This window comes from Hermetia illucens, chromosome 4 (genome assembly GCF_905115235.1).
Source record: "Hermetia illucens chromosome 4, iHerIll2.2.curated.20191125, whole genome shotgun sequence".
Lineage (NCBI taxonomy): Eukaryota > Metazoa > Arthropoda > Insecta > Diptera > Stratiomyidae > Hermetia > Hermetia illucens.
Window position 1 is genome coordinate 52,610,671 of NC_051852.1, and position 23,648 is coordinate 52,634,318.

The window sequence follows — 23,648 nt, forward strand, 5'->3', positions numbered from 1 at the left end:
TTACCACTATTGGTTTCAGTCAAGTGTATTGTTAGACTTGCAATATTTAAGCTTTAAAAACTATCATTGACAACATTGTGGCTAGTCACGTCAGTTTGCTTGAGTTTGAAATGTAATGCATGTGCTAATTGTTGATAACGGTTTTCATAAATTCCGAAACCAAGTAACTTACTGTGGCTCTGATGTCTATCAATGTCGTTGTCCTCACACCCAAACCTGTGACCTCAGTTTAATTTCATGCATCGTTGCGAGATGTGCAAGGTAGAATGGTATCAACAGGTTTTAACTTCGTCACTTTTGTTACACTGAAAATTATTTCATTAGGGCCTGGTATTATTGCAAATTTATGGCTGCAAATAGGTTATTCTCAACATATTCGATCTCATCGTGAGAGTCAGTATGAAGTATTTGTCGTGATAATATCAAACTAATTTGGTTTGGATCCTTGCGACTGGACCCTTGCGACTATTTCAACTGAACCTCGATTTCGTGTAGTTTATAATAGGTACTCCTGTGAATGTTAAACAACTTTCAATAACTTTAGTAGTTAGATTGCGTTCAAACTTCCCAGACTTATGTCCTATATTATCGTCTATCCTGGCACCTGCATTTCCAGGACAAACTTAAGGGGGGTTTTCGGATAAATTTCCAAAATATGGTTATATACTATTATTAATTATATTGAGGCTTAGAGAGGGAGATTGTAGGAATGCATTACTCTGATTTTTTTTTTCAATTTTTTCGGCTGAGAACGAGACCTGCTTCAGTTTTTGGGCACACATTTTGAGTCTTGACTGCCCTATGTTTCACCTTAGAGATATAATATCAGTTTTGAAAAGTACAAACCGCTCCCTTTCATTTGATACTCCAAATGACCATATTCAGTGGAAACCCTTCAAACCCAACACAAAATGGCGCCACTCGCTGCATGTAAAGGGACACAAAGACCACATGTTCTCACAAAATTTCGTAACAATCGGTCCAGCTGTTTCGGAATAAATCGAGTGTGACAGGCAGATAGAGACTGAATTGATTTTAATAAGGTTTTGTTTCACACAAAACCTTAAAAAGTCTCCGTTGTATACCGGGATATCAGCTCATGATGCTGAAATTATATATCAGCCATATTTTCATTACTGAGTCTTGGCTGGTTAGTAAGGAAAAGAAAAGCCTCGCCATAACTGTCGAAAAACTCGAATAAATTTTGCGTGCGGTTTAATATCAGCTAAAGGATATTTCAGTTAAGTAAAACGTCTCTGAACTAAGCACGAAATGAGGAGTAGTCGATCCATCTAATACCAGTCGATTCGTCCAATAACAGTCTGTTGTTCAGTGGTCGAATAGGATAGGTGCATATGCTACATATGCTTATGTCTCTTGTGTAATAATCGTCATCATAATAAAAGTAATCATTATACTCGTCCTCATGTGTCGCACGAGCTAAGGCAAATTACTGTTGTGGCGAATGATATGTTGTGAACGAGTTTGAAGTCAGAGCTTGGAATTGGTATAACTCAAGATAAAGACGCCGATTGAAGTATTATCCCTATGGGCAGTGTGTTTCCTTGCAACCTCGAGACACTGTCTAATGGACCCGCCCGAATGCAACTGGCACTCTGTCTAAATATGGCAAGTGGAGCGATTTAAAATTTATAAAAATTGCAACATCATTTTTCCAATAACAGGGTGTCATTACCACCTCAGGGTATACAAATTACTAATCAACAAGGGACACTGTAAAGGTCAATCTTTTCTTGTTTGAAAGCCTAAACTAGACGGGGATTTGGAGAAGTGGTATGTTGAACGAGAGTTATTGTATTAGAAATAAACAAGTATGCGTTGGGTCAAGCCTGGAATTAGTTCGTAAGTAAGAGACTGACATCTCTATCCGACAATATACATATAAATGAAGCTTGAAGGCAGAATATATTATTTCCGAATACCTTCCTTTTATATTAAATTTATTGGGTTACATGTAGGCTGTCATTAATAATGGATCTGAAGTGATGGGTGGGCTCCTTCACGAGTATCTTTTTAGTCATTTCATATTCGTCGCATCCTATAATCTGGAATGTTTGTTGGGTTTTACTGCAATTCGAAGTTGTAAGCAGATAATTCGTAATACCCCTCTAAAACACCCTAGAACCACTACTAGGGAGCAGCCTTTTACACAATTGATGCATCAGATATTAACGCGAAATTGATAATTTATAATTTGTCTTGCACCGGTAAAAGTATCAATAATGGGGCAGTTTGCTTTATTGAATTTTGATGTATTGAAAAAAATCCTTCACAATCCCGATGAATAGCTTATGACACTATTAAAGTCACAAAGGTGCCATATGAATAATTGGAATCTCATGCAGTCAGTAATTAAAATTATAGAATATTGGATTTAATACCTCGTCCCAAATTCGGGACAATGTTAAAGTTCGATAGCGCAGTGTCTCAATTTTCATGGCCCTAATTTTGGATTATGTTTCGTTATGCCTTTAAACAATTCCTAGAAGAAAATAAATCGGAAACCGGAATTTTCCTGCTTTAGAGATGAAAGCTTATGTTGATTTTTTATGTTAGAATCTTTGAGTACATAATGTTTCTGGTTATGCATAGCTCGTAGCGTATATACGGTGTGGAATAGACAGGTAGGGAGTAACAATTTCACGTGGTCCTAATATAACCTAATAATAGTAGGATTGCCACTAAACTTCCCAGTATGTTGCTTCATACTTAAACTTATATTGCTGCATTTAGAGTGAGCTTAATGGCGGTTCGTAGTAAATTTCTCAAATAAAATAATATGCTATTTATTAATTTATTTGAACAGATATCATAAGGTAGGGTATTTTGAGGAATAGATACTTTGTTGAATAGATTTTTTGGTTGGGTAGTTTCTGAAAGCGGGTCTAATTTATCCTTTTCGGACCTCTTCAGTCCTCTTCTTTGCAATGAAGAACGATTGATGATGGAAGTAATCAGATTCGGCCAAGGTTTTTTTTTGAAAAGTGGATAAAGATCCAAAACGCTTTCCACTTACTGCTCTTATAGACTGAGGAATGCGACAAATAGCAATCGAAATATTCATATTTGCAAATTAATCAAAAAACTTCTAGTAAAGTTAAAGAAAACTGTTTTGGATTTTTTACCACACCACTTTATTCAAACGCTCTAAACGCAAGTTTTGTTAATTCTCGATTTTGTGTTCCTTACAAAACAAAGATCATGCCTGTCAACATATAAAACAACAGGACACGGCGTTATTTTAGGCTAGCCACATTAACAGGGCTCAGTGATGTATAGATAAAAACACTTTATGGTCATCCACCTTCTGCTGGTGTTTTAGAGGTTGACATGATCTTAAATCCATGCTAGGAATGAAGTCCTTTCTAAAAAGTTTGCCTGGCTTACGGTTCCTGAACATTGTTTTTTAGCTTAGTTGCGTGATTTTTGCTAGCTTCGGTAGCATGATTTTCTGGTTTTTGTTGAATCTTTGTTGAGAAAATCATCCTTACACTTACTAGATGTTTAAACTTCCATTGCAAAATCTTTTCTCTTTTTTGACCAATCTTACTTCCAGCAACTACTAATCGTAAAAGCCGATTTGTTTGTCAATATTACATAGCTCCAATCTCGGTTGGAATTTTCGTTGGCCTAATTAAGAGGTTTTTCGGATTTTTGCTTGCAGCGCTCTTGTAAAAAATACCCAATTTTTGAAGTTTTTTTCTGATTATGTTTGATAGCAATATTCTGTTTCCGCAATTTTTCTTTTGTTTTGTCCAAAGATAATGCTGGGGACTCCGTGAACAAAGCGATAATGGTCTTGTTCTGTGCTTTAATGGTGCTTCTTGTTGATCCTATTCTAGGTAGCCCGTCGACATTGCCATGAGTCTCAAACTGGCAGGCTGGGCTCAATTTGGGCCTCTTCTTATAAAAGCCTAGAAATATCGAGTTGAAGTATTTCCTCTTTAATTGATACTCATTTTCCTTAAACAGTTCATTCTGAGTTTAATGCGGTCTAAACCAAAAATGCAATTGGGACCGAACTTTTATACTAGAGGGTTCAAATTCTAGATTTCATGTTTAGAAATAAGAACATATTAGCGGCATACTTGCACATGTTCTTTATGAACATACTTCTTCTTCAGCGCTTGTCCCGTTCAGAAGCGAGTTTGGCTCATCTTAATCGATTGTGCCATTTTGTTTGGTCAAGGCCTGATTTGGGTGTAGTCGAAAAGCTCTCAAATCACCATCTAGCATATCAAGCCATCGTTGTTTCGGACGGCCTTTTGGTCGTTTCCCATCGGCTTTGATGTTCAGACCAATCTTGGGAAATGAGTTCTCGTTAGCGTGATTTGACCATGATTGCGATCGCGGTTATCGTCATTTGGGATGATCAAATATCAAGTTACGCCACTTCTCTAACGTAACATCTTGGCCTGAATTGCCGGGAGGCGCCGTGTATTATCTTGTATAGTCAGCCAACACTCTGGAACGTGTGCAAATAATGAAAGCGAGAAAAAGCGGAAATGGGATCACTTAATTCAGTTTCTGAAAATGACTGTTAACTTTCCAATTGGTTCGAATTTGAGACAACGAATGGATATGTCTTTTACGTATCAAAAATACATTAGTATTTAAGGATTATACTATTCTTAGTTGGATTCCAATTGAAGAAGTGTATCAAATGATCCTGACTGCTATTACTTAGCTACTCTCCCGTTGATTGATTCATCAAGAAAGAAACGAATTGTAGATATGCCATGCCAGTCAATCATGAACAACATTTACAATCCGTTTAGGAATTTAGCCCCAAATCAACTACTAATTAGGATATTAATATTCATTTCTATATACGGATTTAATTTGAACGCTACCAATATTACTACCTAATATTTTAAAAGCAATTATCCACTAATATGTTCCACACGAATGATCTTCCATTCATTAGTCAATTGACATAAAATCATCATCATATGCCAGAGCCTTCCTAAAATCCATTTTGTGAATTAAATTAATTTTGATTTTCATTAAATTGCGGATAATTGCATAGAGTATGAAATGTAAACAAATCCTCATCGTCATAGCGTTTCCTTTCAAAGCTGTAGAGAATTTAGCATGAGGGAAGGATTCGGTTATCCACTGCGTTCCTTTATCCTCTCGGTGAAATCAATTTTCGCTTTTGCCTTCTCTCTTTTCAATTTACTTTATTTATTTTAATTTTAAGCTATTGCATGCATCCCGACTATGCACTCTAAAATCTATCGAATTGTAATTAGAAAGATTTTTAGCTTTTTTTCACTTCTGTGCCTAATCCAAATATTTACTTTGATTTTAGTGAGCCGAAGAAGACTCGTCTGGATTCAGATTCATCGTCGAACCAAACGTCGCTACTGCCGAATAATGAGAAGACGCCCGAAGCGAATGCAGCAGATAGTAAAGGTAAGGTTTATTTTTTAAGTTGATTGAAGTGATATTTTGGCTTTTAAATTTGGGGCTAGAATGTGTGGCAGTTTTTAGGGAGCCAGTTCCGGATATATAATAGGTGAATGGTTTATGGAGAAAAAATATATTTTTAACAATCACCTTAATTTAGCTCAGCTAAAGTAATGCTTTAGCATTCTGTATATTATCCTTGAAACGAGAATTCGAAATATTGTCGAAATACGCTTTCGTGATGAAAATCATTTTCTACGTCTGCATTTCTTTAATAATCTGAGTTCATTATTATTATTCACCAAATATATTCATGCGGGGTATCACATGAAAGGTCTCTGTTAGTACTTTTCGAAGCCGGTCTTAGTTTTGACATTTGTTGGAAAAGTGGGGAGTACGGGGGGTTAAGAGTGATCATTTCTTTAATGGAAAAAAAATGAAGAGGGTGCTACTATATGGTCCCTAGGCTCCGAAATACCCTCCATACCGCTATCTGTTCAAATAAAATTTATAATAGTATATTACTATAGATTTCAGTAATTGGCTGCAAAACTCCCCTTAATTTCAACGTAGTACCACGAAGTTTTGCAGCAATGTAGGCTATAACATAGAGCATGATCCTGGCAAGTTTAGTAGTATTGCACTATTACTAGCAAAGTTATAATAGGTCAAAGTTGACGCTTGTTGGCAAATTCAAGCTTCACTTGAAAGTGAATATTTTCATATAATATATGCAAATATTACGTGCTACATACTAATGGGGCAAATGCACACTTAAATCTCTTTATAGAAGAAATATACAAAACTGGTTTCCCGACTTAAGTCCTCGTTTTAAGTTCTGAAGGCATAAACTGTAATTTCACTATGGTTTTTGAGCTTAATATGATTCAGAAGCATTATGTAAAAGTAGCTGAACCCTGTGACTCGTCTAGCTAGAGACCTTTTCGCTGTCGATCTGTTACATAAGGCATGATTTCCGTCGTGGAGGATGATGGACGTATAGTGGCTTTCATACTGTAGAAGGAGGGAGGACTTTTTGTAATTGATATGCTAGGGAGTCGATTTGCTTGATGTAGAAACTTTTTGGCATGTTGATTACAACAACAATTCGCCATTGCGGACTACCTTTTTTTATTTGAAGGCGCTAAACACTTATCGGATAGGGGGCATTACGGATAGAATATACACATTTTATAGGAATCCAAGTCGAAAGATGTGGTTCATCTCAAATGAAACATTCGACCGATCCCAATTATCAAAAAAGTCAAAAGCATGGATTTCGGTATAAACGCTGTCGAATAAATTAATAGAAGCATTGAGTGCCTTTTCAGTAAGCATGAGCACACAGTTTCAGAGCAGGAAGATTTACATGATCACTTTGTCCTTTTTCATATTTGTCTGTACCGCTGAAGTAACCTCCAAAAACCATTTTTCAAATGCAGCAGTTTTCATCAATGTATTCATTCTTGAAAAGATCACCCGGTTGATTATTATGACCCTTGATGCAGTTCAAATGATGAGCTTACAACCGCAAACAAACATAAGTATCAATGGTCGAAACCAGAATTTAAAGCCTACAAGAATTGAAAGGCTGATACAAAAACTTTGCCATTGCCTAGTCAAAAAGATGGGAGGCAAATCAGGCAAAACTTTAAATCAATCAAATCGGTGTTACTATCCGTCCATTTGTGGCGCCATTTTATTCAGAAACAGTTTTACTTAGGGTGAGGGTGGTATATGGAGGAAGAATCTTTCGAAGAATGATGATAGACGATTGCTTAGCCTATATAAAGACGAACGTGATGAACAATACGACGATCGTTTGGTTGCAGATAAAATCCAGCTCAATAGGTTGTGGTTGGCGGGTCTCTTAATTCATGTGGGTTAGGATGATCCAGCTCGGAAAATCTGGAAGGGTAATATCTATGGTAGGAAAAGAAGATGTGGCAGACCCTGTCCCAGATGGAGCGATGGCGTAGGCCAAGACATCAGACAGCTTTCAGGGATATCGAATTGATGGACCTCGGCGCAAAACCAGGATGGCTGGAGTTCGTTAATAAGGCAGACCCCGACGGGATACTAGTCGTTGTACCGTTGATGATGATATAGAAACTATAAAGTTTCAGTATTACATGATCTCAAAGTTGGTCACTATCATCACACTTACTGCTATCTATCTAGGTTATAGGCTCACAGCAGCAAGATAACATAAAAATGAACACAAACATCCGTTTCGAACTGGGATTCGAACCCAGGACAACAAAATCGAGAGGTTGTCGTTCAACCAACTCAGCCATTGCATTGTCATGGTCCAAATATGGGCTGTACAATTTTTTCGTTTCGAATCAAGACAGGATTTATTATCAGAAACCATTCATTCGAAAATTCTGAAAAAAACATGACGATGCCCTTATATAAAGTGTGGCCGTAAAGTAGATACTACTGCATTATCGACTTAAATAAAATTAATAATATTATATTACTAAATTTTGTGAATTCACTGTAAGGTTCTCCATAATTTCATCTTAGGAGTATAATTTTTGGCAACATAAGCCATCATTCACTGACTACTGTCCAGGTAGATTGACAACTGAAATGCAAGAGCACAAGGTAATGATTTCTACGCTTGTCTATTGAACAAATCGGTGGATGTTCACAGTGATCACAATTGATCAGAAAATTATTATTTAAAGGCGCTTGTGTACATGTTTCAACGTACTGGTAAGAAATTTGTCCTACAGTAATCGCATTCGCCGGGCATGGTTTTAAGCGGTGACTTTCTCCTTCCAAATTGCAAGGCATAGATTAAGGGCCGAAGATGCACCTCAGACAACAACGTTTGAAAAAGTCACTATTTGACAAGACCGGGAAAATTCTGATTATATTGGCAAATTGCTGCAGTATATATAACTCATATGCAAAGTTTGATTCTGCATGACCTAATCCCCAGTTTTTAATGTCGCACTGAATTCTAGAAAATGAAATATTCAAAACTCGACTCGAAAATACACTGCAACCAATCAAATATTTGTTGAATTTTCATGCGTTCCACTTCCACATTCTGTACTATCGCATACACACATCATTGAATGCAGTTAAAAAATTTTAATTAAGGGCCATTGAGAAAACGATTACATTTTTATTTGAACTTACGGGTCTCATAAAAAATCAGCCCAAATAAAAATGTTTTTCCCAACCCGTAAAAACTGAAATGATGTAGCTGTGATATTGCAACTGCTTCCCCTTGCTGCTCGGCATGTTCCCCAATCCTCTGGCCACTGGATGGCAGCAACCACGAGGATGAGTTAATTGAATTCAATTTTTAAAATATTCATGTAGACAAATTGTATCGATTAATTAAAAAAGTTGATTTGTTTTTATATATACTGGTACACACACGAGTGGGGCAGCCCCAGTGATGTATGGTAGGATTTAAGGGTAGGTGTGGGATATCCGGTTTGGGGAGTTTTACTGTATGGCGATGCCTGTTCGTTTGATGTTCGCTTCCATCGTAAATGGAGATTATCGTTTCGATGGATTGCATTTTATTTGATATCAATTACAATTTATATTGATACCGTTCATGATCGCGGTTCAGAAAAAAATGAATCTTTTTTCATTTGGTGCAGTTATATGTAAGTCGGTTCTTGTGTTCTCTGGGGATTTTCGAGTTTTTATTTGCGTTTCATCCATGACCACTGCAATCATTGTAAAATACAATTATGGTGATAGTCGTGATTGTGATGGTTTTTGACTTTTGCTTGAAAATATACTAACAAATAAATGTGAGGCTGGAGGTTTACCGAATAGGGGGTACCACGTGGAATTGCGACAGAAGATTTGATGTTGCTGTTGATTGTCAACAAACAAGTTAGGGAGTAATCCACTTTCATTCCAAATCTACCACTGTTGGTCAGTATTCTCATTTATCCGTTTCCTGAGATTCAGCGTCAAATGGAGACAATTAATTTGAAACAGATCTTAAATGATAATTGTTTTTCGATATTTAATTATGACTTCGTCCATCGGTCGGCGTGGAAAACGAGTATGCAATTATTGGTGCAACGATGCACCCTCACGGATCCAATGCATCGTTCTACGTTGAACAGGGAGCAGTTGGGGAGGGGCATTCTTGCAAAATGGCGGGCTCTTTTTTTCATAGAATATGGCTATGTGGGCGATCAAACGAAATGCCTCGATTAGTACTTTCCAAACTAAGTCTGAATTTTGACGTCAGTTGCAAAGGACTGGAGCCAAAAGATTGGGAAAATCCATGGTAGGCTTGTATGTAACAACTTGGCCTCAAAATACTCTTTATCCGATATCTCATGGCCAAATTTAGTTTTCCGAACAAACGGAAATAGCATCGAGCTAAACTAGGTGAATACGATATGTGAAAACTCACTGAGGAAGAGGACAGCTGGTCCTCGAAATACCGGTATATGAGGAATAAAAAACTCACTATTCGGCATTAGAAAATAAAATTTGTCTTTTTTTCATTATAAAATAAGCCGAAAAAACGACACACAACCGAAGAAATATAATATCGGTTATTAAGCGTTGAGCGCCAACTTCCACTTTTCAGATGTTTTGGTCGCGCATGTGTCATTACACTCAGATAAAACACACCGTTGGTGGTTTGACCCAAGGAAACAAATTCTTTGTGCACAATTTGCTTAGTATCGCAACAAGTCAATATAGAGATCACTTTCGACTTCTCTAACCTCGCCGTTTCGGATTTGTCTCATCCAGATCTTTGTCACTTTGGCGCTTAATTTCGGAGTCATATGACACGTTTTGTCACCAGTTACTAAATGTGAAATTACTTTTCGTGGTCACTGAAGTTGTTATCGGTGTTTTTTAGAACTTCATTTAAGTTCAGCTAAGGACAACATGATTTTCTGTGATTTTCATTTTCATTTCGCTAAAACTACTGTAACTTGTAAAGTAAAGGATGGTATTTTCCAAAAATTCATCATCATCAACGGCGCAACAACCGGTATCCGGTCTAGGCCTGCCTTAGGAACTCCAGACATCCCGGTTTTGCGCCGGGGTCCACCAATTCGATATCCCTAAAAGCTGTCTGGCGTCCTGGCCTACGCCATCGTTCCATCTTATGTAGGGTCTGCCTCGTCTTCAATTACAAGGATTTTGTTTTAGAGTTGGCATCTAGGCGTGAGACCGTTTTCGAACTACATAGTATAGTAATAATTTTTTTGTATTTTTCTTTTCAACGGTACTTCAGACTTCAAGCGCCAATCCAATACAATATTCACGTAACGAACCAATGGTGGGAACTATTGCCTCATATTGAAAAGAACGCCTAAGACTCTGTATATACCATCTCAGATAAGGGTTTATACATAGTTTATTGATGGTCCTGACAGAGTTCCTATTTTTAGGTACTCAAAGAGACAATGAAAAAGAATGAAAACTATTGCGAATCAAGCCCAAATTGAGCAAAATTTAGGACTTTTTTTGCTTCATTGATGGGAAAGGTCATGTCTTTCTAGGCGAAAGAGGTTCTGATATTGCGTGCATGGAATGCTAGTATTGCGCTGAACATTATTAAGGGTATCATCAGACTTATTTGTTTTGGCTTCGGTACCAAATCCACAAGAACTCAAGTGACCGTGAACTTGCACGCTGTTATACAAAGTGGAGAAGAGGAACTCGCTGATTGCGAAGTTCAATTAAAAAAAGGAATTTAGGCTTGGATTTATTTCCTTTTCGACTAACAGCATTTAGTTTATTTATTCTATTCACTTTGCACAGTCTTAACGATGATATCAGGCAGATGATACTACTTTCAACGGACCGTGTTAATCAAACTCAGAAATTGTATCTGACTCAGAAATTTAGAGGTCGTTTGTGAACTTTTCTGCCGTTAGAGGGGGCTTAATCCTGCATACCCTACTTATTTACACTTCCTGTAATATGGAACCGCCTCACCCGCATTTTCGCGCACTCTAGCGTCGATGAGCGAATCACGCGGGACGAAAATCTTATGCATTGCACTCTCGAATCTGCTCTATATTAATCCCAAATATCTTCGAAGCATACCCCGCTCCAAAGCGGCCAGTTCAACTCATCAAGCTCCCCTGCTCCACCTGTCACTAGCGGATACAGGAAAATTACTGCTTTTTTGTGTCCTTGTCTTTCTTTATAGATCGCTTGCGAAAATATCGGTAAGATGCAGGTGTGATTTTCCAAAAGAGCACCGACAGAACAGAAGTGGAAAACCTATTCTCGAGTTATTTGTTTGGCATTTTCTTATAAGTTATGACTTAATCTCACATGTATTGTTTTAAATCTAAAAGGAACCGACCGGCCTTTATTCTACTATTGCTTCCTTCAATGTAGAGCGAAGCTTGCTCTTAAAATATTGTTTTTGAACACTCTCTGGAACTGATGAGTCGATTGTTTAGGATAGTGAGGGATCCTAAGTACACATCTACTTGATGTTGGACCGGACCAAATGGAGAGCAACTTACTCTCACGTTTTTTGGTCCACGGATCCCTCGTTAAGGGCATGATACCCAAGCATTTAAAAATAGGGACATACGATTTCGTCCAGAGCAGAGGCTGCCTCACCGCTGCCCTGGGAGCAGCGTGACCGTAAGTGGCAACAGGTGGAAAACGCTTCTTACTCGCAAAAATACGACAAGGCTGCGAATTATATCCAAGTGAAACCGCAAATAGTTTGAGCCTAAACTAGGCTAAAGCCAAATTATTGTTTAGGATAGTGAGTGATGAGTCGACTTACTGCCACTGCTTCCTGTTCAAGTAACTTCGATTGATTTACGGGTAGCTTAATTTTATATTCCTTCGAAGCACGGAATCACTTGATTAATTTCAATTTTTGAGTAGAAAGTCTTCTCTTAGGAATGATATAATATTGTCACTTTCCTCGACAACTTACCTCATAGATGTGATCGTTATTATTGAAATGATCTTTGGGTTCAAATAGCGGTATGGAGGCTGAAGAAATATTCGCAATTGTTGCAAATCGTAACTTTCGGCTGTTAGAATAAATTCTTAAGTTTTATCGTTAGTCAGCACTATCCTTCTCTCAAAGGCTTAGGATTTTTTAAAAATCTAAATGTTCCAAATTATGACAGTGCCGACATTGCCATAAAATATTAATCTTCCTATTACTATTGGGTGTTTGTCTTTAATAGCAGTTTGGGGGCAAGTAGATTGTCGGGTTTAGTTGACGGTATCCATAACTTAGTCAACTTGTTGTATGTTCAAGAATTGATGCCCTGGAACAACTTTGCTTCCTTTGTGACTATTGTTACTGCTGCTGTTCTTGGGAAATTGCTGTATAAAAACGAAATTATGCTCTGGCGCTAGATTGAGGAGCGGAGCTACTGGTTTGGCGTCATGGGGACTCCTCACCTTGTTTTCGACCCTTGATTTACCAATTTTGTAGGTCTACATTGGTATGTTAATCACTGACACAACGCATGGTGTTAGGGAGAAGTTCAATCCCATCCCCTCGTTCAGCCTAAGGGTAAACTGATATATCGCTTGACAACGAGCCAAGGATTCAATTTTGTGGTACTTTCGACAACATAGGATACAGTAATTTCATTTTGTTTATGATGATGAGCGATTGTAGAAAAAGGTTCTTTCATGCACGATAGGGAAAAATACCAAGCGATTAGGTGCCCATTGTCAATTTGTTCCAAAACCTACATGAATTTCAAAGAATTACAAACGAACACAATTTCTTAGATATTTTTGTTTATTTTATTCTTCTATTTATTTTCATTTGTTATTATCTTAAAAATTATTAATACTTTTCAGAATTTAGCTTCTAACTTGAGCACAATTATTCACAATTGAGTCCAATAATTTTCTGGTTTTCGAGATCCCAATGCATTTAACACAATCACAATAAACTATGTACTAATATGTTCTTTGGATATTTCAATGATGTGTCCAATTTGGATATGTCAAGGACTTGTTTAATAGCAAAATCAAACACGTCTTTATTGATTACTCTCCTCATTAGCGTGACACATCTTACGATGCTTGTGAACGAAATAGTAACTGGGAAATTTACTTCCACACGTCTTGCACGGATAGTACTGCACATTCATATCTAATGGTCTCACCTCGCGTTTCATGTCCTTCGGATTAACAGCAACTTTCTCGTCCTTAGTTGCAGTCTCGTGGAGAGCAATATCGAGTGAAAGCGGATTGAGATGTCGCCTAGCATGTTTTTGATAACAGTATTGTGACTTGAAGGTGTGTTTACAGTAGACACAATTAAAAACTTCGCTCGAGGATGGTTTATGTCCTTTGGAATCGGAATTTTCTGCTTCGTTCGACTGTTGCTGCCGTATGTTCTTAGCCATTTGTTGATGAAAAGATATTGAAACACTTTTGTGAGTTCGTTGTGGGCCGGTTACAGAGTTCTCGGGTGATACCACTTGTCCGTAAGCGTCATTGAGAACTCGTTGAAACCTCACAGGACCATCACAACTTGCTACATCGATAATTGTCTTATTTTCACTTTCACTTTCTTTTCGCACTACAATAGTTTTATCGGATTCAGTAAGTTTTTTTGGTTTCTCAGCTACTATTAGGGTTTTGTTTTTGGAGCCCCGTTTTGTGGAAGTTGTGTCTTTTGTGGACGAGGCTAGTTTAGAGTTGGTGGCAATGGGAGATGAGGAGTTCTTTCTCTCGTTGTTGGGATTTTTAGGAGTGGGTGTTGATGAGTTTTGATAGTTGTGTTGGGTGCTAAATGAACGGAATGGTGTGTCGGTACTAGGAAGGGAGATATGTGGCATAGGAGGGACGATAAATCCTAAATTGGATATGGCAGGTTTACTGGCTATTGGACGAATCACTTTGACTGGACTGGAACTGGGATTTTTATTGCACGTTGCAGTCTCCGTAATATGAGCAAGAAATCCATTGGCTAAATATCCTTCTGATTGGGTTCGGGATAGAAATGCCCTAGAAAGAGTGCCAATTATTTAGTACATACTTAACGATTAATTAAAATTTCATGTTGACTAAAATATACAGAGCCTAAGGCAGAATGTCTTTTTACTTGGAATAATGAAGTAGCCAAATGTAATTCAAGACATCCACAGTAATGACTCTTAAGTCCTTATGGAAAGAAAATATTCACCTGCAAATTTCTAAAGCGCGCGGCATATGAAGGACATGTGTCGCCAAAAGTACTCCGAAAATGTTTTCAATATTTAAATCCAAATATCCAGTATACATATAAGTAAAAAGCGGAGCGAACTGTTCAGGAGTTACATTTGCCAAGAAGATGGGTAATTCTGGATTAGGGACACCATTTTCATCTAAGCGCATTGCTGAACGTAAGTATCCACTATGCATTGCGAGCAAGACACTATGCGCCATAAAACGAGTACTATGCGAGGGTCCTACCTCAAGGATCACATCAGGCGGTGTAGTAATGAGGTTAGGCGGAGCGGTAATAGCGGCCGAGGTAGGACTCGTTAACCAATTTGTGAACATTTTTTTTTATACAATGCACCCGCGAAGCTTCCACTAATGAACGGCACTTCACAAAACCGAGAGATAGAGACCAATTTTTGAGTGAACCGAACTTATGGAGGACGAAAATAGAACTGAATGGGTGTCCAATTAACTACCAGATCTTATATTGAGATAACTGTTCAAGAACGGTACCCCATCGAGGCGCCACTCGATGGTCATATTTTAACAGATTTCCTCCCCTTATCAAGTCATAACTCATAACTGAATGGAACTCACGATGGATGTCGGGTGCTCTTGACTTTCTCTCTTCGTTGACGAATTGATGCGATTTCTCTTCCACGAACGTTTGATGGTTGAGCATTCCTGTTATTCAGTGTATTATTGCCAGTTTGATTGCCTGCGCTTAGAAAGAGATTCCTTCCATGCGTTTCGGAGTTCTCTTAGTATTCCTATACGACCAGGCATGCAATGTGGTTTTGTTTACATTCTCTATGAATGGGGATAATTTTACTTTGGAGAAGATTAATTTAATGCAGAAAAGAATGAAAAGACGTGGTAATAGCTGTTAATCATTGCGAAAAGATGAAGTACAATGATTTCAAATTAATAGTGGGTGAAATATATTGAAATATGTGTATGACAGCAATGTTTTTATTGTGTTGTTAATAATTGTCTTTGAGCTTCCTGCAAGCACTAATATTGATTCTCTTGTCTCTTTAAAGTAGGCTCAAGATTAATAAGGATTTAATTTTTCCGATTCACTACTCTGATAACTTCATTTCGCCAAAGTGTTTTTCTTTGGCCTTTGTTCAGATGGGTAGCGAGGTCAGTCCACGTGTGTTAGTAAGCGCACCTTACTGTGATTGCATCGTCTAAAATCTATAGATATGGGTAACTATCTCTGAGATGTAACAGTTGCAATAAGTTGAATATGTTTGGAATGATACAAACAAAGTCTTTTTAAAATCGGTGTACTGACACGAAGTTTGGTGGAGATTTTGGCATTGTATACCCTGCCCACGTAACAGTTAACAGAATGACTTTATGTTGAATTTTAAGGTTTTCACAAAATTTTGATTCGAATAGGTTAACGTTTTGTTGTGCACCTTAAGACATGGCAGAATGTCGAACATTTTTTGACTTTAATTCCCAATTATTAAATCTAAAATGCTAGGAATTCTGGTCAAGAGTTTGGAAAATGTTGAAGCCATCAACATTTAACAATAAAAAGTAAATCTACAATACACCGTGAAAAATTTGAGTCCAACTCATTGGTCATGCAATTGTGAATTAGTGGCTATGTGGAATTCAAAAAACATCGAGTCGCCTGACAACCGTGTTGACAGATATGAAATGGTGGTTATCAAAAATTAGCCATTCGGAGTTTTTCCAAACATACATCTGAAAGCAGCAATTCACAGAGAAATATGTTATGATATTCTTGCAAGATCAGATCCCAGGGTGATGCTTGATACCGCTCGAAAATCATTAGAGCCTTTGAAATTGTTCGGTCATTTAAGAAGGAATTCTTTCTAAACTTTACATAGAAAAAACTATTAACTATGGGCAGTTCGAAATAAATTTCAGAATCGAAATTTTTGCAAGTACAGTCATATCTCAGCATATGAGCTTGTTTGCCAAAGAATTGGTCTTTCAAAAGAGCTTGCCATAATTTTACTTGAGAGATTTTAAAAGAAAAAGCCTTCATGGATTTTTACCCAGATGATTTTGAATCGATACTTTGTACCGAACAAATATCGAAGATCTCTGAATAGCTTGATAAAGATTCAATGGGAGGGTTTGTCTATCGCGAATATTGAAATAATGCTTTGCATTTACCAATCCATGATACGACGAATAGTTTTCAAAATTAAAACTCAGAAAAAATATGGAATACCGTTTAAAACAAATCTCGAAAAATTCTTCCTAGTTTGTATGTTTTATTTGAACGATAAAAATTATCATATATCACTTTTTATTAAATTACTCTTCAAAATAGTGCTCTCACCGTTTTCGGCCGCAGATGCTTAATACATGAAATGAGTTTAGAACCAAAAAAACTGGCTTTCGTTCATTTGTATAACTATGTTTGGTAGAATTCAAAATTTCACAGAAACAGAAGAATAATTACCAACAATTACGAAGATATGGAAACAATTGGACTGATAGATTTGATAGGGTGACTAAAAAAAAATTAGCACTTATTTGATCACCGATGTTAAGCGTTGCTGGAAGTGGTTAGTATTTAGACGGAGGACCAAGTATCTGGAACGATGAAATTGCTGTGTAAATATTTGGTTTTCATTATAATTAACCGTTTCATACAATATTTGTAGAATGTAAGGAATGATATATTGGTGGATGAGGTGAATCACTACACTTCGTAATGCCATTGTCTCATTCCACCACTTGTTTCGGTCGGAAGCTTGATCCGAATGGAAGTGAGAACCAATATGCTCCAAGTAGACCAATTTTTCGGTACCTTTGATATTATGCTCTCTAGTGGGCATAGGAGGAATGCTATTACTCCATAGAACTGAACACTTTTCATTCAATAATTGAGAAATGGTCAATTTACTTTGAATTTTTTCAAATTCAAAGCATTTCTATGAGTAAATTTACATTGTCTGTATAATTATTATAATTTCGGAAAAGTGTTGTCTGTTTGGTTACATATTTAGCAGAATGGAGTACCTTAATAATTCCAAGAAAATACTAGCGAAGACGAGAAGAGATGTGTATGAATTCTGGGATTAGATTTCATTGTAACATCTGCAATTTTGTTCCGCATTATGTCTTAAAAAAAGCACAAATTCAAACTTATTTGCGGGGGTCTTACACGGATTCGTGGTTTTGTTTATTCCACCCAACTTAATTCCAATATAAGTCAATGAATTGAAGAGCATTCCTTTTACAATTTCCATATTTTATGAAATTCAATCGAAACAAATATTTATTCGACCAGCTATCAATTGATTTTATTGTTATTTCTAAGATTTTCACCGTTTTGTGAACCGCGATACTGTCCTTTCGTTGCCGATTTTTAATGTCGAAGTACAATTCGAAAATAACTTAAGTGAATTCCTAAGCAAATACGAAAGCGAACGACTGTAAAACGAAAAAGAAGGTAGAAATTTTTAATTCAATAAATGGGATTTTGTGCAAACAATTTTCAGCAGTTCCTTCTAGTTTTTTTTACCCTCCGCCGCTGTATATGTGCTGCTCCTTCCTTTGCAGGGGCTCTTGTCTTGAGAGAATTCGAAAGCAGCCCAAAGCTAATAGAGGCGACGGTGGTTGATATCGTGATTTTTTCCCTTTATTTCATCTTGAAAATCGTTTGATAGTTCAAATATTCTTTGGAAGGGAGGAAATATATATAATAAAAGGAATCAATCAAACATTGGAAGGGAAAACAAACGTGCACTTGTGTAGGCAATTGAGGGTAGCAGAGATTCCAATTAATATTAAAATGATTTATTGTAATGTTTTGAGGTTATTATTTGCTTTTCGTAATTTTAAGAGTAATTAGAAATTATTACTGAAAAGGTAATTTAAGAAATTCGGCACAGTTTGGGGAGAGAAGGATCTATAAATTTCAATTTAATGGGTTGTGCTCGCTCCATAATTGGAAGGTAGGAAATTCGAGATTCCCCTATTATATATAATCAGTACTTGGTAGTAGAATATTATTTCCGGTTTCACTGTAGCAAAAAAAGGCCTTTACACACTTTCATTCCGGGTGACTAGAACGTGGCATTTGTGGGTGGAGGGTTCGTTAGTCTATTTGTGACATTACATAATATATGAATTGATTCTTTAAGGAGACGAGAGCATATCTTCCTTTCTAAAATTCTTCTTTCTTGCAAAATTAAAATTGGTGGTAAGATCATGAAAAGTCGTTTCTAGATCAGCTTGACGTTATTAGTATTCAGAAAGAACGAGAAGATCGAAGAATGTATTGGTATGTTTACTTGTATCAGAAAATGCGCAATTTTTTTTTGCGAATCAAGTTAAAGAAACAAGATGCAGTTCCTTCGTTTCCTCTTTCAAAAAAGGATTCTTTTTACAAAATTCTCATTTTGTGGGATAACTAGGTGGAAAAATTATGGATTGTTTCTGGTACCCTCTTAATCGTATCATCCATGGATACAAAGTTCTCCGTTGCATCTTCTTGAATATGAAAGGAATGCTGCATGATGAACTTCTCAAATTTAGTGACTGGATAACGGTAAACACAATGAACATATTTAAAGAAAAGATCATTTAGCTCCATAAAGCAGCATTCGGAAAGTGATTTTCTTGGTCTCTTGTTCTTCAGTACATTTTGGTCTCCTATTCTTCAGCACATCTTGTCAGTGAAACATATCATTTTCTTTTTATGTTGGGGATTTTTCCGGTTGGCTCAGTAGTTAGAGCACTAGGTTGTGGTACGGAAGGTCGCGGTTGAAAACTCACTGGTGGTAATGGAAATTGTATCGGGAATTGATGTCGGATATCAGTCGATTCAGCTATGAATGAATACTTAAGTCAAATCAGTGTGATAATCAATGCTAACCAATTGCCCCCTATAGAGTTCTGTAATCCTGTGAGATATCACTATGGTATTGAATGAAGTGCTGTGATACACTTCAAGGTCCTAATTCAATTGAGTTGTCGAAGCAACGATTATTATTATTAATTTCTCCTAAATGCGTCTTATTCGCCAGACATGGTTCTTTTAGTTACCATTTATTTGGACTGATGCAAACTCTTTTGGTTACTGAGCTCTTCTTAAAAGTTGAAAAGACGCCAAAATGGATCTATCGCTATTATGTTTTCAAGTCGACAAAGTCTCTTCTAATGGTGAATCTTTCATTGAAAAATTAAAGTAAAATTTGATAAATATTATTTTAATTTCGTTTTGCGTCTCTAGTAGCTTTTACTTTAGGAGGACGTTTCCTTTTTTGAGCTTAGATGTTTTTTCTGATTTTGTATTCTTAACGGGAGTATAATGCGGTATTGGCATTATTCGATAAGTTTTGCAAAACTCATTACGTTTTTAATGATGAGTACTACAAGTAGATATGACAGCGTATAACGGTGAAGATAATGTCTTCATTGGCAAACTGTTGTTTATATGATCCTTTCGTATCGGCAAGCCAGACGTTACTATCAGTTTAACTCTGATCCCGAAAGTTGTAAAGTTGAGATATTTTTGTGTGTGACTATTTATGCCTAGACGGCCTGTCCGGTGATAATCAGGCCAGTTTGCCTGATCTATTTTCCCACCAACCGGATCCTCGGTTGTCTGTGTAGTCCAAGCTAACAGGTCAGCCGGATCACACATACATTCCGGCAATCGGTAAACTCTGGAGTGTTCAGGCGTGGCTGACAGGCCTGCCCGATTTTGTATAGTAGGCTTTATAGCTCGTTGCGCCTGGGATCAACAATAGGCTAGGCTTTGAATTGTAAGACTGTTAATAAAAGAAAAAAAGTGGTTCATGAGGAGAGGGAGCCAAACTAGTTTTCATTCCCGAAACATGGTTGTTGTTGGACGGTGTTGAAAAGTTATGTGAAATCCTGGACATAGTGCGCACGGGTTATTCCAGCTTTCGACCGTGTAGTTATCGGCGTTAGTTTACTGGTTTTCTAGAAAGTGTGTACCGCGATGTGTTATTTCTGCTCTGTGGACAATTTCATTGCATCTGTCACAGAATTTCAGGTCCAGCCATTTTACCTCTTTTGTTGTGATGGTTGGGAATCCTCAAAAAATTTTGATAATGCCAATCCACATCGGGATGAAAGTTGTTAATTAACTCACCAACTGATGATGGGTATTTAATCTTATGGAACTTTTATTTTCTATGTTTGATGGTGAGTGTGGCATCATCCTTTCATGACTCTTGTATATATTGATGATAATGTGGTCATATTTCCACGAACCTGAGTCAATTGAAGTGATTTTGTCACCATTTTTCATTGTGGTGTTATCGCATCATTTCCTCACGAGTTATCTCTTTCACTGGTTTTGGTGTATATTCATTTAGGAAGTAACATCCGATACTAATAGTTCTAACAACTCCAAGGTCTATTTCAAATGGTATCGAACGGTTAATAGTGAATTTAATTAAAATTATTGTGACGAATAGTTAAACAGTTACTGAAAATCAAACAGTTGACCTGATCTGATCAATTGTCTCTGTCCTGGATGATTTCACAAGCCGTCTGTTCTTTCCTTTTTTAAAATTCGTTGCTGGCTAAAAAGGGGTCGCTTGACTAAAATAGGGGGAGATATTTTCGGATAGGTCCGGCCGCTATCAAGTGGGTAATGTGCTTAGGATTCTCTTAACTCTAAAACATATAAAAGTAGCCTAGCTGGTTCCCATTGTATTGGTGGTTAAATTCCACTCAAATTTGTACTTAATGTATCTATTTCTTTTGTTTTTTAAAACGAACCTTCCATTTCGTTTGTGTCCATCACAGATTTCAATGGTATATTTCTGTTTCAATTGTCCAAAAATTTGTTTCATCTCTACATATTTGAACTACTAAATTAACCTGTACTATGAATTTCATTTATTCAAAATTATAGGAATGAACTATTGTGCCAATCACAAGCATCTTTTTTGCAGCGTCATAATTATTCCCTGAAAACCTTCATCAGCGTTTTCCCATTGGAAATAATGGTAAACTCAATTAACAAATTCTCTCTTAGTTTTATTAATTGAGATAAAGATTTAAATTTCGTTTGTAATATTGCATTTTATGCATTTCTGCCACATGTGTAACCATTTTTAATTGAATTTTTAATCGAATGAGAACGATGCTGTGATATGCAACATTTCGGCAGAGAGTAATCACCGCGCTCGCCATTGCTACCACCATATCAATACTAACCATCCCCAATATCACTGGCACTCTTCTAAATAAACCTCCATTTCTACCCAGAAATCCATACCGATTCGAATACACGCCGCCCTCCGTCCCGTATTGTTAATCCCAATGGCGCTAATTAACGTGTGGCGAGGATTAATTGCGCTAACTTGGCAGAAATTTTCATGTACAAATAGCACAAAGCCAAGTCAGAGATTTGTGGAAAATTTGTTTGCACACTTCCTAGAACTCTCCAGACTCTTTCGTTATGTTTGTCTACGGTCTTTAGGGTTCGTTTCATCGTTTCAGTTTTTCCGACTTTTGCGCGTTTTTACCCGCTACCCTACAGTCATTTGATTTTCATGAGGATTAAATTAAATTGCAACGCTGACTGTGGTGCGACTTTGGGAGTGCAATAAAACTCCCCAGTCTTCTAAATGTCCAGTGAACTATTCTGTGACGAACGAATCCATCCTCGCATTTCGGTGACTGGGAGAGAGATCCTTTCATGAAAATGGTGGGACAGTGGTGCGCAAGTTGTGATATTGTTCTGGACGAGATTGATCCTTAAATTTGTAAAATATAGCTGACCATAAAGAAAGCTACAACCAAGTGAGCTCCTAAGAAAAATTGTCCTACGGTAATAGTTGATAAAATCGCAGCCCAGAAAAGAAAAAGAAAACGAAGAAGCTTTTTGATTGTTGAGGATATTTGATTAAAAACAATATCTCAAATTATCGTAGGAATGTCATGAGTGTCAGGATCAACCCTGTTCATGGCAAACACTCAGTTTATCCGACCACCATTAACATCTTTGAAATGATTTCAAAATCGAAAGTTTCAAAACCCCTGTCCGAGTACTACCTTTACTGTATTCGCCGTACAGGACGTACCAGGACTAAGATAACAACAGAATGGAGTCAGCGACAAATTGCATTTGACAGAAATTCATATGATATCACAATAGCGGGCAGCAACTAGCCTGAAGTCAGAGGCTAATGGCTGCAATGGTACTGCAATTGCCGGGAGCACATCATTCTGAAGTCCGTTTAATTTTTTAAGTGTTCAACAATCGACACAAAAGGATCAGTTGCACCTCGGTTTTGGCGGGTCGCTTTTATGACAATTAAAACGTAATTGACGGTCAACATTAATAAAAATAATTACAACGGGATCAGGCAAGTGTAACCAAAAAGCTCCACACACTCTGGCGGGCATTATTAATTCAGACGAATGTAGAATAGTCCATGAGATACTACTTTCCTCATTCCTGGGATTTGCGGTGGGTTCGTTTCCAATATGGAAAGATATTTGGCATAGGGAATGGGAGTTTCAATTGGAACAATTGAAGCGAAGATAGTGTGTAAATGCATGGAGTAGCCGTGGCGGTGTATTAATTGATTTATCATAAGTGATTGTGTAGAACAGCAGTGAAATGCCTATTTTATCAATGAAATTAAGCAAGTTATACTCAGCGAAACGGATACTCGTTGTTTTGATAGGTGGATAGTAGCTGATACAATCGTAGGGTATTAAATAACAATTATGAATGCTATCTAACATGTAACTAATAGCCACTCTATGGGCAATGTTTTACGGTATAATTAGCGAAGGTATTTGTTATGCAGCGCAGGCAGTCCATTTCGAGGTTCATTAATTTAACATCCTATTATGCATGTTGTGAAATTACTGGATATTTATAGGACTTGTAAAAGAAAACCACATCTGCCCTCGGAATAAACTTCATAACTTTTCGTTTTGAGTTCGTTGGACCTGGTACATACCCATACAAATTAGTCCACCAATTAGGACTTAAATTTTAAGTTACAAAAAAACATTTTTTAGGAAATTTTCCAATTTTTTATTGAAGCATG

The 23,648-nt window shown here is 37.1% G+C and overlaps 2 protein-coding genes across 7 annotated transcripts in view; one reads left to right on the forward strand and one right to left on the reverse strand.

Moving 5' to 3' along the window:
- The window catches only part of LOC119654184, a 189,054-nt gene that overhangs the window by 151,651 nt on the left and 13,755 nt on the right, over nucleotides 1-23,648 (forward strand). For all 6 annotated transcript variants that reach the window (XM_038059374.1, XM_038059375.1, XM_038059376.1 and 3 more), the window contains one exon: nucleotides 5,336-5,439. In XM_038059374.1, the coding sequence (XP_037915302.1) occupies nucleotides 5,336-5,439 (104 nt within the window). The remainder of the gene's footprint in view (nucleotides 1-5,335; nucleotides 5,440-23,648) is intronic.
- LOC119654185 (insulinoma-associated protein 1a) lies at nucleotides 13,147-15,302 on the reverse strand. Its single transcript, XM_038059380.1, has 2 exons — nucleotides 14,582-15,302; nucleotides 13,147-14,403 (listed from the first exon to the last, which is right to left on the reverse strand). Exons 1-2 carry the CDS (start codon nucleotides 14,938-14,940, stop codon nucleotides 13,431-13,433), a joined length of 1,332 nt encoding a protein of 443 aa, XP_037915308.1. The 5' UTR covers nucleotides 14,941-15,302; the 3' UTR covers nucleotides 13,147-13,430.

What these genes read in the sequence shown, in the direction of transcription:
- LOC119654185 (XM_038059380.1), bottom strand. Translation starts at nt 14,940, where the DNA reads ATGTTCACAAATTGGTTAACGAGTCCTACCTCGGCCGCTATTACCGCT. An exon ending in CGCGCTTTAGAAATTTGCAG is followed by an intron (nt 14,404 to 14,581) that starts GTGAATATTTTC and finishes CACTCTTTCTAG; the next exon opens with GGCATTTCTATCCCGAACCC.